At 53.1% G+C, this 13,220-nt stretch overlaps 3 protein-coding genes across 3 annotated transcripts; 1 reads left to right on the forward strand and 2 right to left on the reverse strand.

Moving 5' to 3' along the window:
- Nucleotides 1-1,801: 1,801 nt before the first annotated feature.
- J4E83_002186 (uncharacterized protein) lies at nucleotides 1,802-3,672 on the forward strand (the record flags this gene model as incomplete). Its single annotated transcript, XM_049329136.1, has 6 exons — nucleotides 1,802-1,896; nucleotides 1,943-2,062; nucleotides 2,114-2,388; nucleotides 2,446-2,831; nucleotides 2,894-3,315; nucleotides 3,372-3,672. 6 exons carry the CDS (start codon nucleotides 1,802-1,804, stop codon nucleotides 3,670-3,672), a joined length of 1,599 nt encoding a protein of 532 aa, XP_049192108.1.
- Nucleotides 3,673-4,359: 687 nt separating this feature from the next.
- On the reverse strand, nucleotides 4,360-6,444 carry J4E83_002187 (uncharacterized protein; the record flags this gene model as incomplete). The annotated part of the gene is made up of 10 exons (XM_049329137.1): nucleotides 4,360-4,684; nucleotides 4,732-5,281; nucleotides 5,329-5,443; nucleotides 5,509-5,619; nucleotides 5,673-5,770; nucleotides 5,825-5,889; nucleotides 5,942-5,967; nucleotides 6,019-6,100; nucleotides 6,192-6,214; nucleotides 6,265-6,444. The coding sequence occupies 10 exons, from the start codon at nucleotides 6,442-6,444 to the stop codon at nucleotides 4,360-4,362; spliced, it is 1,575 nt and encodes a 524-aa protein (XP_049192109.1).
- A 1,537-nt stretch (nucleotides 6,445-7,981) lies between these two features.
- On the reverse strand, nucleotides 7,982-10,738 carry J4E83_002188 (uncharacterized protein; the record flags this gene model as incomplete). Its single annotated transcript, XM_049329138.1, has 4 exons — nucleotides 7,982-9,143; nucleotides 9,198-9,977; nucleotides 10,030-10,127; nucleotides 10,394-10,738. 4 exons carry the CDS (start codon nucleotides 10,736-10,738, stop codon nucleotides 7,982-7,984), a joined length of 2,385 nt encoding a protein of 794 aa, XP_049192110.1.
- Nucleotides 10,739-13,220: the final 2,482 nt, after the last annotated feature.

Below are 13,220 nucleotides of genomic sequence, written 5' to 3' on the forward strand. Positions count from 1 at the left end.
GCCCGGTCTGATACTGGCCATGTATAATGTCTTGTCGTTTCTCATTGTATCTTGTTCAGGAAGCCGTACATAAAGCTTTGGAAAGATGCTCGTATCATGCAATACAGTCATCCTGTAGATAGTTACGTTTTCACCATACGGTGTGTCTGAATCGTGGACTTGCCTTGATTGGGGTATAATCTCCTTGATCCCTATACTTCCCGATGGTCTCGGACGGTCACATCAAGAACAGCGGAGTCCAGCGACCAGCACGGCGGATTCACGGCGCTTCCAGGTCCCGGCGACTGAGGTGCGTGTGGGGACAATGCGGGTGGCTGCTGGCTACCTGACAAGCTTGCGAGAGCTATATCGGGAAATGCATCCGCTTTACTTGTGCAGCACTGCATGTCGAGGGTGCTAAGTGATGTGATACTAAAGACTTGAGAGCGGTGCACCGAGATATATGAGGAAGTCGCGTTACAAGCAAGCCAGCTGGGGAAGTAACGAAAGCACTGGTAAGCATCGACCCAGTTTCCTCTCCGCGCTCCAACATCTCCTTTCCCCATCCATCCTCTGCCCGGTGACTCCACTATTCCACGCGATGAAGCGCTTGCGTCGCTGGGACTTGTTTAATCATCAGCGGACCCGCGCCGCATCTTTTTCGGTGCAACGTTCTACGCTATGTCATCGGCACATGCAGCGAAAGACACGACCGCAACAGTGATCGGTCTCATCGCCCCGTAGCGATGGTCGCGGCCCACCTAGAGCCTCACCTCGTATAGATGTGGTCAATGGAGTGCGCCGGCGCGTCGACCGACATGCCAGTTGCATACCAAAGGATGGGTCAGCTGAACGCCTTACCACGGCCCAAAATGCCACGCCCTCTCAGACGACTTATTGAAGCTTGACAGCTACAGGCTTGCTCGGCACTCGGCTGCGAGCTTAAGCTTTGCACTCAACGGGAGGCGCATGATACGACAACGCTAGCGGCGGCACGGTTGCACGAGGAAAAGCGGGCCGACCTCAGCGTCTCGCGCGATGACTGGCTGCATGCCGTTCTTGATTGCGGTGCGTGACGTCAACTGTGGAAACTCCATACTGTGCTTTGAGCGCGAATTGCACATCGTAAAGGGGCCCACCAAGAACGAAAATTTCTGCTTCATGGGGTGCCCTTGGGGTGCGAAATTGTGGGTGTCTGGAGTCTGGAGGAAAAATGGAGAGACATTGTGCGGAGTGCGGAGGGCTCGCATCTCCGGGTCGATGAGATGGATGCAACCATCAGCATCCTTTGTGGTACAGCCAAACCAGGAAAGGCGAGCATATCGATGATCGCAACTCCGAGTTCCGTGGCAGGTGGCGCCATGGAAGGCAGAAAGCTTCATCCGCCTCGTTGCCAACCCGTTCCCGTTGTCTCGGCATCAATTGTCCCAAGATTGCGACTCAACACACAAGCACTAAGCCGACGGATCGTGTCAGGCTTGTCATTTCTTCACTCCGCTGCAAGGTTCCACATCATGCTCCCACCAATCAACGCGTCGTTCTTCGGAGACTATACCAAGCCAGGAAGCACATCAGAGTGTTTTCCGACCGACGAAGGGATGACCGTTACCTGGAACCGTGAAAGGTCCGCTGCGGGGCTCCCACGTTGTTCCTGGCTCCCCTGACCCAACCTGGGCGTATGGTATCAAGCCGAGGGAAGCGTGGCATATAAACCCTTTTCGCACTCCGAACGCCAGGCTTGTTCTCCTGTAACCACGCCTGCCAACCTCCGGGTTTCTTTTATACATCCATTGCAGGGTGATTGGCAAGACAAGATACCACCATGGGTTACCAGATCGGCAACATCTACGGCATCACCGCCATTGCGGTCATCGGCGGTGGACTGTTTGGTTTCGATATCAGTTCCATGAGCGCTATGTACGTACTCGCCGTGGCGATCTGAGACTGATGCTAACATTCATAGTTTGCCAACTCAACAATACCGATGCTACTTCAACCAGGGGCCTAAGGGTCCTCCCTTCACAGGCCCCGAGGACGATTGCTCTGGTCCTACCGCCGATGTCCAAGGAGGCATCACTGCAGCGTGAGTCGGCTCTCACCATGTATTGCATCTTCAGCAACTGACTCAGTACAGTATGCCTGGTGGTTCTTTCGTCGGTGCTCTCGTCTCTGGTTACCTTACGGATAAGCTCGGTCGTCGCAGGGCTATTCAAATCGGTTGTGCCATCTGGATCATTGGTTCCATCATCTCCTGCGCCGCTCAAAACATCGGCATGCTCATCGTCGGTCGCTTCATCAACGGTCTCTCTGTCGGTATCTGCTCCGCTCAAGTCCCTGTCTACGTCTCTGAACTCGCTCCTCCCTCCCGCCGCGGTCGTGTTGTAGGATCCCAGCAATGGGCGATCACTTGTAAGTACCCACTCGACAAAACTCCTGGTGAGACAAAAGCTAATAAGCGCTTCTCAGGGGGAATTCTAATTATGTACTACATCTCCTACGGCTGCAGCTTCATGGAAGGCACCAAGGCTTTCCGTGTTCCATGGGGTCTGCAGATGATTCCTGCTGTTATCCTTGGTATTGGACTTCTGTTCCTACCGGAATCTCCTCGTTGGCTCGCCCGTCACGACAGATGGGAGGAGACACAGGCCGTTCTTACCCTGGTTCACGGCAAGGGTGACCCCAACAGTCCCTTCGTGAAGCTTGAGCTTGATGAGATTCGTCAGATGATCGAGTTCGAACGCCAGAACGCTGACGTTTCCTTCATGGAGCTCTTCAAGCCCAACATGATCAACCGCGTTCACATTGGTATCTTCACTCAAGTCTGGTCTCAGTTGACTGGCATGAACGTCATGGTAAGTTCTGACTGTACCAGGCGTGTGAAACATATACTGACTTTATGCCTCTACCTCTGCAGATGTACTACATCACATACGTCTTCGGCATGGCAGGTCTTACCGGTAACATCAACCTCGTTGCCAGTTCCATCCAGTACGTCATCAACGTCTTGATGACAGTTCCTGCTCTTCTCTTCATGGACCGCTGGGGTCGCCGTCCTATGTTCGTCATCGGCGCAGTCCTTATGATGATCTGGATGTTCGCCAACGCCGGTCTCATGGCAAGCTACGGCAACCCAGCTCCTGAAGGCGGTCTTGGTGGTATTGCCGAGCAATCCTGGGAGATTACGGGCGCGCCTGCAAAGGCTGTCATTGCTTGCACATACCTGTTCGTCGCTTCTTACGCGCCAACCTGGGGCCCCGCTTCTTGGGTCTACCCACCAGAGATCTTCCCTCTCCGCATTCGCGGAAAGGCTGTTGCCGTCGCTACCTCATCCAACTGGTATGTACAAACCTGCTTATGATGCTTGAAATCATCACGTACTAACTCCGCTCCAGGATCTTCAACTTCGCCCTCTCCTACTTCGTCCCACCCGCTTTCGTCAACATCCAATGGCGCGTCTACATCATCTTCGGTGTCTTCTGCCTCGCCATGGCTATCCACACGTTCTTCCTGTTCCCCGAGACGGCTGGAAAGACGCTTGAAGACGTTGAGGAGATGTTCATGGCTGGAGTTCCCGCTTGGAAGACTAGGGTCGAATACAGCAATACACGCCGTGCTGAGCGCGGTGAGCTTGATAACGAGAAGGGTCTTGAGCACAGCCCCGTTAGGGTTGAGAACGCCGAGACCAAGGCTTAAGCTCTATTTAGGAGGTAATGATTGATGGGGAATGTCTGGCATTGGACATGATGAAAAGAGTAACGGCCACTGCATTGTTTTAATCGCAAAGGTACCAACGAACACATTTTGTCATGATTGTTCCATTCCTTGGTGATGTAGATTGCAGCGCATTGTAACATCCGACCCTGTTGATACGGTATCTGTCGACATGTATATCTCGGTAGTTCACAACAGTTACTCGATATACGACCAGACATACCGTCTGCAGTGCTGATCCCCCCAATCCTTTTCGCCGAACATCGTCCGCCTGACGCGTGTGTCCAACTAGGCTAGCGCGACGCGTCGCGACTTCCGCCCGCCTTTCGTTCCTCGTTCACGTTCATCCCATCTGCAGCGTTTTGCTCGGTATCTTATCCACTGCAGCTCAGTTCGGCATGTGCTCTGGTTCGACCCCTATCTTTTGCATTCATGCGTCGATTGGGAACGGTTCGCGAGACGCGCAAGTGGCCCCGGCTGGTGAACAGAACTCTTTGAAGCAGGAGAGATGCTGTTTGCGTGATGGGTGACATTCATGCTCCCGAGCATCACAACATGCGCACGTTGTTTAGAACAATGATAGCGACTTGTTCATTGGTGGTATCTATGTATATAAAACCCATATACTCCTTCACCTCGACAGCTAAATAAGCGGCGCATTGCTCACGCTTAGCAGACTGCATGTGTCTTTCCAGTCTTTGCCTGTAGACTGTGGTCCTCGTCGAAGTGATCTGTCGCCTTCTTCTTAAAGATGGGGCTGATAATGGTCGAACGACGACGCATTTCGAATGCATGCTGCCTGTGCTCCTCGATCTTCTTCGCGTCGAGCTTGTCCAGCGTCGACAGCGCAAGCTTGAAGTCGGCAAGCAGTGCGTCACAACGAGACTTGGTGAAGTCCTCGCGCACAACCACACGCAGCATCTTCATCTTCTCGGAGTGAGGGGCCATCGTGTATGCGGGAACGACCCATCCGCGCTCGCGTAGTTGATGAGCACTGCTCTCGTTAGTTGCAGTTGCAGAAAAAATGGGGTGCACACTTACATGGCAAACTCATCGTACTGCTTGCCAAGATCTTCATCAATGCGGCAAGCAACGAGAGGAAGTCCAGCGCCTCCCCTTTGACTCATGATGATAAAGCCCAATGCCTCAAGGTTCGCGGCGAGATAGTCGGCCGTACGCGTCAGGTTCAGCATGATCTTCCTGTATCCTCGCTTGCCAAGACGAATGAGCTGGTAGTACTGTCCGATGATCTGCGAAGCTCCGCGCGAGAAGTTCAGCGTGAAAGACGCCTGGTCAGCACCGAGGTAGTTGATGTTGAAGACGAGCTCCTGGGGAAGGTACTTGGGGTCGCGCCACACAACCCAGCCGACACCGGGGTAGACAAGTCCGTACTTGTGGCCAGAGACGTTGATGGTGGTGACCTTTGGTAGGCGGAAATCCCATAATAAACCGGGGTTGACGAACGGAGCGACGAAACCACCGGACGCGGCGTCGACGTGAATATCAACATCGATATCCTTCTCGACGAGAAGGTCGTTGATGGCTTTGATATCTTCGTATTCGCCAGTGTAGGTCGTTCCCAGGATCGCGCCTATTCGAATTAGCTCATTGTCCTCTTATAGATGCTGTAATACGTACAAATTCCAATGGTGTTCTCATCGATGAGATCAATGCATTCCTTGGGGTCCATCACATAGCGCTCAGTAGTACAGTATACATATCGCTCTTCGATATCAAAGTATCGGCATGCTTTCTGCATACAATCAGTATGCTTCTCCCTCTTATTTGCCCGAAATGACTCGACAATAGGCTACATACCTCCCAGCAGACCTGTACAGCCGAGTTCATGATCATGTTTGGCTTGTCGTAGGGCTTGCCCTCAGCCTTGCGCTTGTTTTGCCAAAGCTTTTTCTGGGCCAGTACACCCAACTATGATGTGTCAGCTCAAAGGCTTCCAGCTTCATACCACTGTATTTACTGACCATGATGGCTTCAGAAGACCCAATGGTAGAGGTGCCGATTGTGTTCGCCTCTGGATCTGCCGGCGCATTGAACAGCCTGGCGATCATCGACACACATCCTGGTCACAACTCAGCAAACATTCCTCAGCCCATTTTGTAGTGTATGTACGAACGGTTTTGGATATCGGCGCTGACGGGGTACTCTTCGTAATCGATGAAGTTCTTCGAGAACGCGTCGCTGAGGTAAAGGGTTATTGGGAGGTTACTAAACGCGAGCTTGTCCGACATACACCATAAGCTTCTCGGCCTCTTCTTCCTGCTCATGTGTCAGTCCTTGCCCATCCGATGAATGATCATTAGAGCTTACCATGTACGTTGTAACGAATGAAGCCAAGTTCAGCGTCGGGGTGCCGTCGAGCGTGAGATCGTCCTTGATCATGCGGTATGCACTAGCATATCGTCAGCGATGCTGTCGCAGTTGTGGTGCGGCAAATGGTTTGGTGTGTTCGAGGCTAATAGTGCATGTAGCAAAGCACGTACACATGAGGAGGCATTTCTCGGTCCTAGATCGTGTCAATTCCGGGTATAGCTACTCAAAAAGGGCTGGGCTCACCGGCATCTCGTGTCTCGGCAGATCTTCAGCAGCATATTTGGAACCGTAGACGGTAGCAGTGTAGTCGTCGGCTTCATCGTCTGGTGTCAGATTGATGGTAGTGGTGGCATCAATGGCCTCGAACTGGCTCTGCTCCTCGGAGACTTCCTTGTGAGTTGCTACACGGTTGATATGCACCATGTTGGCGGTCGTAGGGTGTGTTTGTGGGGGGGTCTGGAAGAGCCAATCGTGCCTGCCTTCTATGATCGAGGTGCAGGTGCGAGGAAAGATGGAGGAAGAAGAGAAGCAGGAAGCCACGGCAAGGAAGTAAACAAGGCAGCCTAAGAACAACCGGAGCTGCCGCAGAATCAGCAGCTTATATCGCTCACCAGCTCCTGTCGCGCCTATCATGCAGCATCAACACGCCGCCCGCGTTCCAGCTCACTCTGCTACCCCACCACGATTTGCATACGACATACGTTGGGGGCCACCTGCTGCAGGCCGACGCTACACGACGCGTACGTCGATTCATCATCCAGACCGCCTAGCGCGTCTCCGTAGCCATTTACTCTACATGAGGCGTTTGAACTGGGAATAATCCAAGTAAACAGACGCACGATGTCGCGCCCAAGGTGCTCATTCGAGAGAGGCAACATGTCATAGCGGGGTACAGGCCGTTCGCTAAGCATTTGGCCCGTGAAGCTTGTCTGGCTAGTGGCCCTGTTTCCTCACACCGCCCTGCACATGCCTTCCTGCTTTCGGCGACGAGCTAACGCCTTTCGAGATGGACTATCGGCGGGGTAGTGCCAGGTACGATCTGCCCGGGCGAGTGTCGGGTTCTGCTCCGCAATGACATTTCACAACCTTCGGGGCTGAGAAGATATGCGCGGGTGGTAGGTATCAGCTAAGCCATGGCGGTTTATGCGTAGCTGACGAGAACGTTATTGCAGCAAGGTCGTCGCACAACAGGCACGGTGTCAGCAGAGTTCGGTCGCAGGTTCGCTTCCAACCTTAACACTGGTAGCGTCCGAGTATATGGCTAGGTACTGATTGGATGGCTCTTATGTGCCGCTGAAAGACAAGGCTGCGGGTAAGTCGCGGCGCGAACCTAGGTGTGCGTGCGCAAGTGAGATTCCCAAGCGTTCCAATAGGTGAGTATTTCCACTAGTGCTGAGTCAATTGAGCACTGTCACGGCATTGGGGACTGCAGTGCAACATATATTACGGAGGCAAGCAGCGTTGGACTGCAAGCATGGAAGTATATTTGAATATCGTTTTATACGCAGAGCATTGCGACAATCGGTATCAAATAGCCAAGACATCTCAACGCCTTGACCATGCGTGGTTGCTGAAGCGAATCATGTACGCACCGAATGAGAGCTGAATTACAAGCGCAAGCGTGGAACCATAGCAGCGTCAACCCGTCTTGGCCAAGAGAGCAATGCTTGTTATGCTCGAGCAAATGTCCAAAACTGGCTCGGGAGGTGTACTTGCTTCGGCTTCAATTTGCGGGCGGCAGGACGACCCGGGGGTTTGAATGTGCACAACGAATGTACAGCGCTTTGGAGTTAGCGAATGTGTTGCTCCGAATAGTTTACATGCGGTGGTCGTAGTACCCAATGCAGGTATTCGAGTCCAAAGGACTACTCCAGTTGAATGCTGGCCGGAGTGCTTGTCTCAACGAATATCCGTACAGGCCGGCGATGAGCTATCTATAGTCTGTAGGGAGCCTTTTGCTTCATATAATGTTCGCAATGCTGATGCGACTTGTGCCTGACGGTGTCGGACTTGGGTTTGGCGCCATCTTTGGTGGTGGTGGTGCTTCCGGTGCCAACTGCACGCGCTTAACAGGATTATGGGGTGGAGGATAGTAGGCAGGCGATTGCGTGGATCGATGAAGGAGCTCATCCATCAGCTGCTTGACCATTTGCTCAACCTTGCTCCACTCATCCGGTTCAGTTGTAGTGTTCATCGGTGAACCAGATGACGTGCGCAATGGTAGTGCGTCCCGCATCGGTTCATCGCCGCTCGGCGATCTTGTAGCGATGGGGGTCGGGTCTGGCTTCATGCTCGAAGAGATCAAATTATCACCCGCCCAAACCCAAGAATGCTCAAGGCTGCTTTGAGCGTCCGCACTGACGTACGCGATCATCTCCTCATCCTGCTCGAGCTGATGACTGCTTGCGCGCCCGGTACGCACTCTGTCGAACATCCTTTCGAGGAAGAATACCACGTGCTTTCCGCACGCCGTGTTGACCTTCCGTCGATTGCCAATAGCCCTAGAGAGATGCAAGCAAACGAGTGCAGCCTTGTACTCGCCACGGAAGCATAGCACAAGTATACATCTCCACAAGTGCAAACATACGGCATTGCTCGCTATCGAAGCTACTAGCTCTTCCCATGTTTTTCCAGAATCCTGTTTGGGAGGATTGTGCAAGGCCCTTGACACATACGTTGCCGTGTCTTGAGAAACGGAAAAGCACCGCTTTAGAGCACTCACTCGCTCCGCGAGACCGGCTACTGGAGTCAGATTGCGCCGGTACACACTAAAGCGAGCGGACAACAAGCAAAAGATTGTGGGCAGTGCCGACATGTCGAACAGTGTATTGGAATCAGGCTGGTAGGCTTCAGGAAGGAGCAGCAACTTAAGTCGAAGCTCTTCATCAAAGCTTTGTAGGCTCTGTGGGAGAACTACGCTTGATTTGAGAATTTGCCGCAGTGGCGCATATAGGCGTGTGATGTGTATGTTCGCCATGAAACCAGTGTAGTGAGTTGGCTTCGCTAACGAGCGGAAGGAACTGTTCGGTTGGATGTAGCGGTCGTCCACGGCGGATGGCAGAGATATTTCGCAGTCGATTTCGTTGATGATCATAGGCTTGCCTGTCTCAAGCGACATGATCCTATTTCAAAGTCAGCTGCAGTTGGCAAAAAGAGATGTGAAACAGCTTCCATACCTATCGCGAACGTAGATGGACCACCAGAGCCTACGTCGGATCTCGCCGTCGACAAGAGGCCAGACGTCAACTTCAGGGCATATTTGCAATTCCTGGGCCATTCTTGCGGCAGAGGCGAGCCACATAGAGCCCGCAGGGCCCAAGTTGCACTCAGTAGCGTAAATGCTCAACAGAAGTGCTGCTTGAGCATATGTAACTGAGACATCGTGCGGCCAGGACTGGAGAACAGCAGTCGCGGTCTCATACATTGCCTGGCCCTTTGACACTGAGGTAGGAGAGTTGGTGTGCCCCGGTTCAGCTTGCAAAGCACCACAAGCCAATACCGCAAAGAATAATCCAACCCATTCACGAGAGCAACCCTCGAATGTTTTCGAAGTGTACACTTCGTCCACTTCCCGCTGAAAGGTGGGCCAGTGAACAGCAGGATACGACTCGTGTATCGTCTCCATGTATGAGCGAGCGAGATACGCAAAGTCTGCGCGTATTGGTATCTCGGGTGACCGCCAATTTGTCAATCCAGCGCCCTTTGGATCGTGATGGGGTGTAGAAAATATGCCTTGGGCATGTGTTCGGATGTTGCTGCGGACCTGGTCGAAGTTGTTCAAGGCTGGCATTGTGATCGGACGTGGTCCCGGTATGGCGCCAATCTGAGCTTCAGAAAGCCTGCGCTTCGTGTCTGTCCGTTCGGGATCTAAAGGCTCACCATCGGAGACCTTGGTGCGCAGCTGAGAGTTGACATGAGTCAACTCGGCAATCTGACTCTGGAGATCCTGGACCTGTCTATGCAACGTAAGCAAATGTTCGTCCAAGTGGGCTAAGTCATAACACGTACTTGATGGATGACATTCGCCGGTTGGTCTCCTTGGTGAATTGACACCTGTGGTTACGGCTCGAGCATTCCGAACAAGCCGATGTCTCGGTTGCATCGCACTAAAATAGTGGTCAGTAACATCCTCACATGGTCTCCAATTCAATGCCCTGACATTGCTCATGGAAGCATGTCAATCTCAGCAAAGCTCATGCGCAACTGGATACGCATGCGCTCGACGCGACTGAAAGGGAAGATGGTCGTCTAGGTGGCCAGTACCTGATCATCCATCCCCAACCTCGCTTGTCCGCCTCTGATGGCATTGCTGGAATGCCACCAAAACACTTGCTTTTCATGTACGTATGAACCTTCTATTTTCTTTACTCACCTTGACTTTGCGTTCTCGACAAGCATCGCACGAGGGATCCTTACGTCTCTGTCTGTATGCGCGTTTTTGCGCGTTCAAGTTCGCGGAAGATATCTGAGTAGGGGATATCATCAGGCTCGCGCCATCGTGGTTGTGGTCCGGCAGGCTTCCAGATGCCGTACTTGGTGAAGTGGAATGGCTATAAGAGTTCGAAGAATACCCAGGTGAACGGGAGCCAAGCTGTGGGCCAGTAGGCGCCGCCAGAGTAGTCGTGCGAGCAACCGGATGCGACATCGTGAACGGACTTGGTGGTGGTATCATGGTCCGTGGCGACTGCCCACTGGAACCTGGCGGAGATTTGCGCATTGTGAGAGATAGCCCAAGCGCTCGAAGACAGGCCGGGTGTGGGTATCGAAATTCGCTTGGTAGGTAACAAGTTCTAGTCGAGATGATGTCGCTATGGAGAAAGAGTAAGTGGTCTCGGTAGAAGCCGAACACAGCGCTACTCAGAACGGGCCAACGATATTAGTAGCTTGTGGGACCAGGTAGACGTGTTGAACCAATGGAAGCCAACCGTCAACACCTCATGCTGCCTTGGCGTGATGCAAGATGCGGAAGATGGAAACTTGTGGATGAACAAGATAAGTGACAGGTCTTCGCTCCAAGTGGAGAAACCGTGCAAGCGAGCGGTAGGTTGGGCAGATTGAGTGACTCGGGCATACAGAAGGCTGGAGCGCGATAGTCGGGTCTGTGTCGCCTGAGTAAGTGCTGTCAGCCAGCCGCTCGGCTGAGTGGCCGAGATGCCACAGCTTTAGGTTAGGGTCAGTGGCTAGACTGGTTAGGGTGAACTGCGAGGTGGTGTGTGATGATTGAACTTTCACGGCCGTGAGGAGACAAGAGACGCTTCGGCAGACGGCAAGGTTCGTGGGAACGATGTTAAATCTCGGCAAAGATCCGATGAAGGAAATACTGGGTATTTCGGGGCGTCGTATGGGGCTAGTATGCTAGTCAAAATGCTGCAATGATCAGCTCAATTCCCAGTTGCAGTGAAGTTCGTCTAGCAACCTTGTGGTAAGGCGGTAGAAGGACCCTGTCAGGTCGCCACCTTTCGATCTCGGATGGATGCTCTGAGCGACACAGGGGATTGGTGAAGGTGCTTCGTTTAAAGCACGTGTCGACTTGGCGACGCGCTGAAATGGAAAGGAGCTTCGGGGACCCTGTACAAAGCTCCGTATCCTGGGAAAGTAGGGGACTTTAGCAAGCCTTGTTCAACAACACCACGAAGCAGAGGCCTCCTGTGCATTCGACGTACCGGTATACGGGAGGAGCAAAGTTTATTGCGGGTTGATAGTACCACGAATGCCCAGATATGTGGTTTGGCTCCCGTCAACGAGTGGACCGATAGAAGTCGTCGTGCAAACCTATGTTTTTGTGTCTCGTGAGTACTGCCCAATGGCTCCGCACACGGCATACAGCTGGTGCTGCTTCGACTAGAATGAGACGAAGCGAGTGTTCTAGTTCAAATTCTACACGGGCTGGCAGCTCCGTTAGCAGGCTCGGACGTAGATCCGGATGGCTAGTCTTACCTGACAGCTTGTCCGGCTCTGATGAAGCCTCATGTTCCAGAAGATGATCGGTTCGTGCCTAAATGCCAGACGGTCCACATGGCTTCACCCAAAACGTCCAAGGCATACCTTTTCGGCGAGATTCATACAGGGGTGTACCTGCATGCGGCATTGGAGAAAGGCACTTCGCTAACGCCTGCAGCCATGGCAAAAGCACACGGGATTTCGAATCTGCAAGCACGAGGATTCCTCGGATGAAGCGCTCTGGACTTTGAAAGACGATGGCGAAAAAGGCGCCGAAGGATCAGTTTTCGGTCCCCAAGAAGATAGGGAACACCGTCATGGTGGTTCACTAGCGATCTGTCCCGACATGCCCTAGTGGGATTCGCGGAGACTGTAGCCAGGCCTCCCCAGCCACAGCACGTTGAGCGGTGGAATCGCCGTGCACGGTACGCCACAGCCACATCAATTGCCGTGTGGCTTCCGATTTGTTGGCAGACCTTGAACCTACGTAATGCTCACACTGATGTCACTATGAACAAGATTCTTCGTACATCTTCGTGGGTAAGTACACTAAGCGTTGAATTAACACTACCTCATTCAGGACAGTGTTCCGAGAATTGTTCTGCGCGCGTCGCCGGAGAAGATCCCTGACCTTGCGGCGCCCGTCATCAGGCGTGGCACCGCTTGCAAAAACGTGGTTCCCCACGTTGCAGCGCGTGCCCGCGCCCGTCGCGGAAGCCCCACAGGCAAGGCCAATGTATGGCTAGTCTGTCCTTCTGTTGATTTCGAGCTTGGCGTCGACAGCGGCTCGGCCAGTCAGATGCAACATGAAGAGCAATGCGAAGCCGAGGTGACCAGAAACCAGGTCAAGGCGGGTGGAAATTTACTGCCAACTGCCGAACCGCTCGTCTAGACCGCGCCGCGGCCCCTCGCCACCTGAAACTGACAGCTGCCGGATAGCAAGCCCGGATAGGTGCCTTACGAGGCTTTTGACGGGCGTCTCAAGAACGGTGCTATGTTTCTGATACACGGCAGGGTACATTGCGGTATCCGCAAGAGCGAGCACCAATCTCAATGGTCTGTAGCATCTGTTGAGCGTGTCGATCAGGACGTGCATACCAGAGGCCCGCAAAATGCTTCTACGGTACGATTTGTGTCTGCAAGTCGGAGTTTTGATCTTTTTATATCCTGTGCGCCGTTGCACATGTCGCGTGGAGCGGAAGGTATGGAATGTGACACCCGACGTCTGCTCAAGTATCGATTTGATGCCGTCCCCTCCG

This window comes from Alternaria metachromatica (genome assembly GCF_023757995.1).
Source record: "Alternaria metachromatica strain BMP 0045 chromosome Unknown scaffold_3, whole genome shotgun sequence".
NCBI lineage: Eukaryota > Fungi > Ascomycota > Dothideomycetes > Pleosporales > Pleosporaceae > Alternaria > Alternaria metachromatica.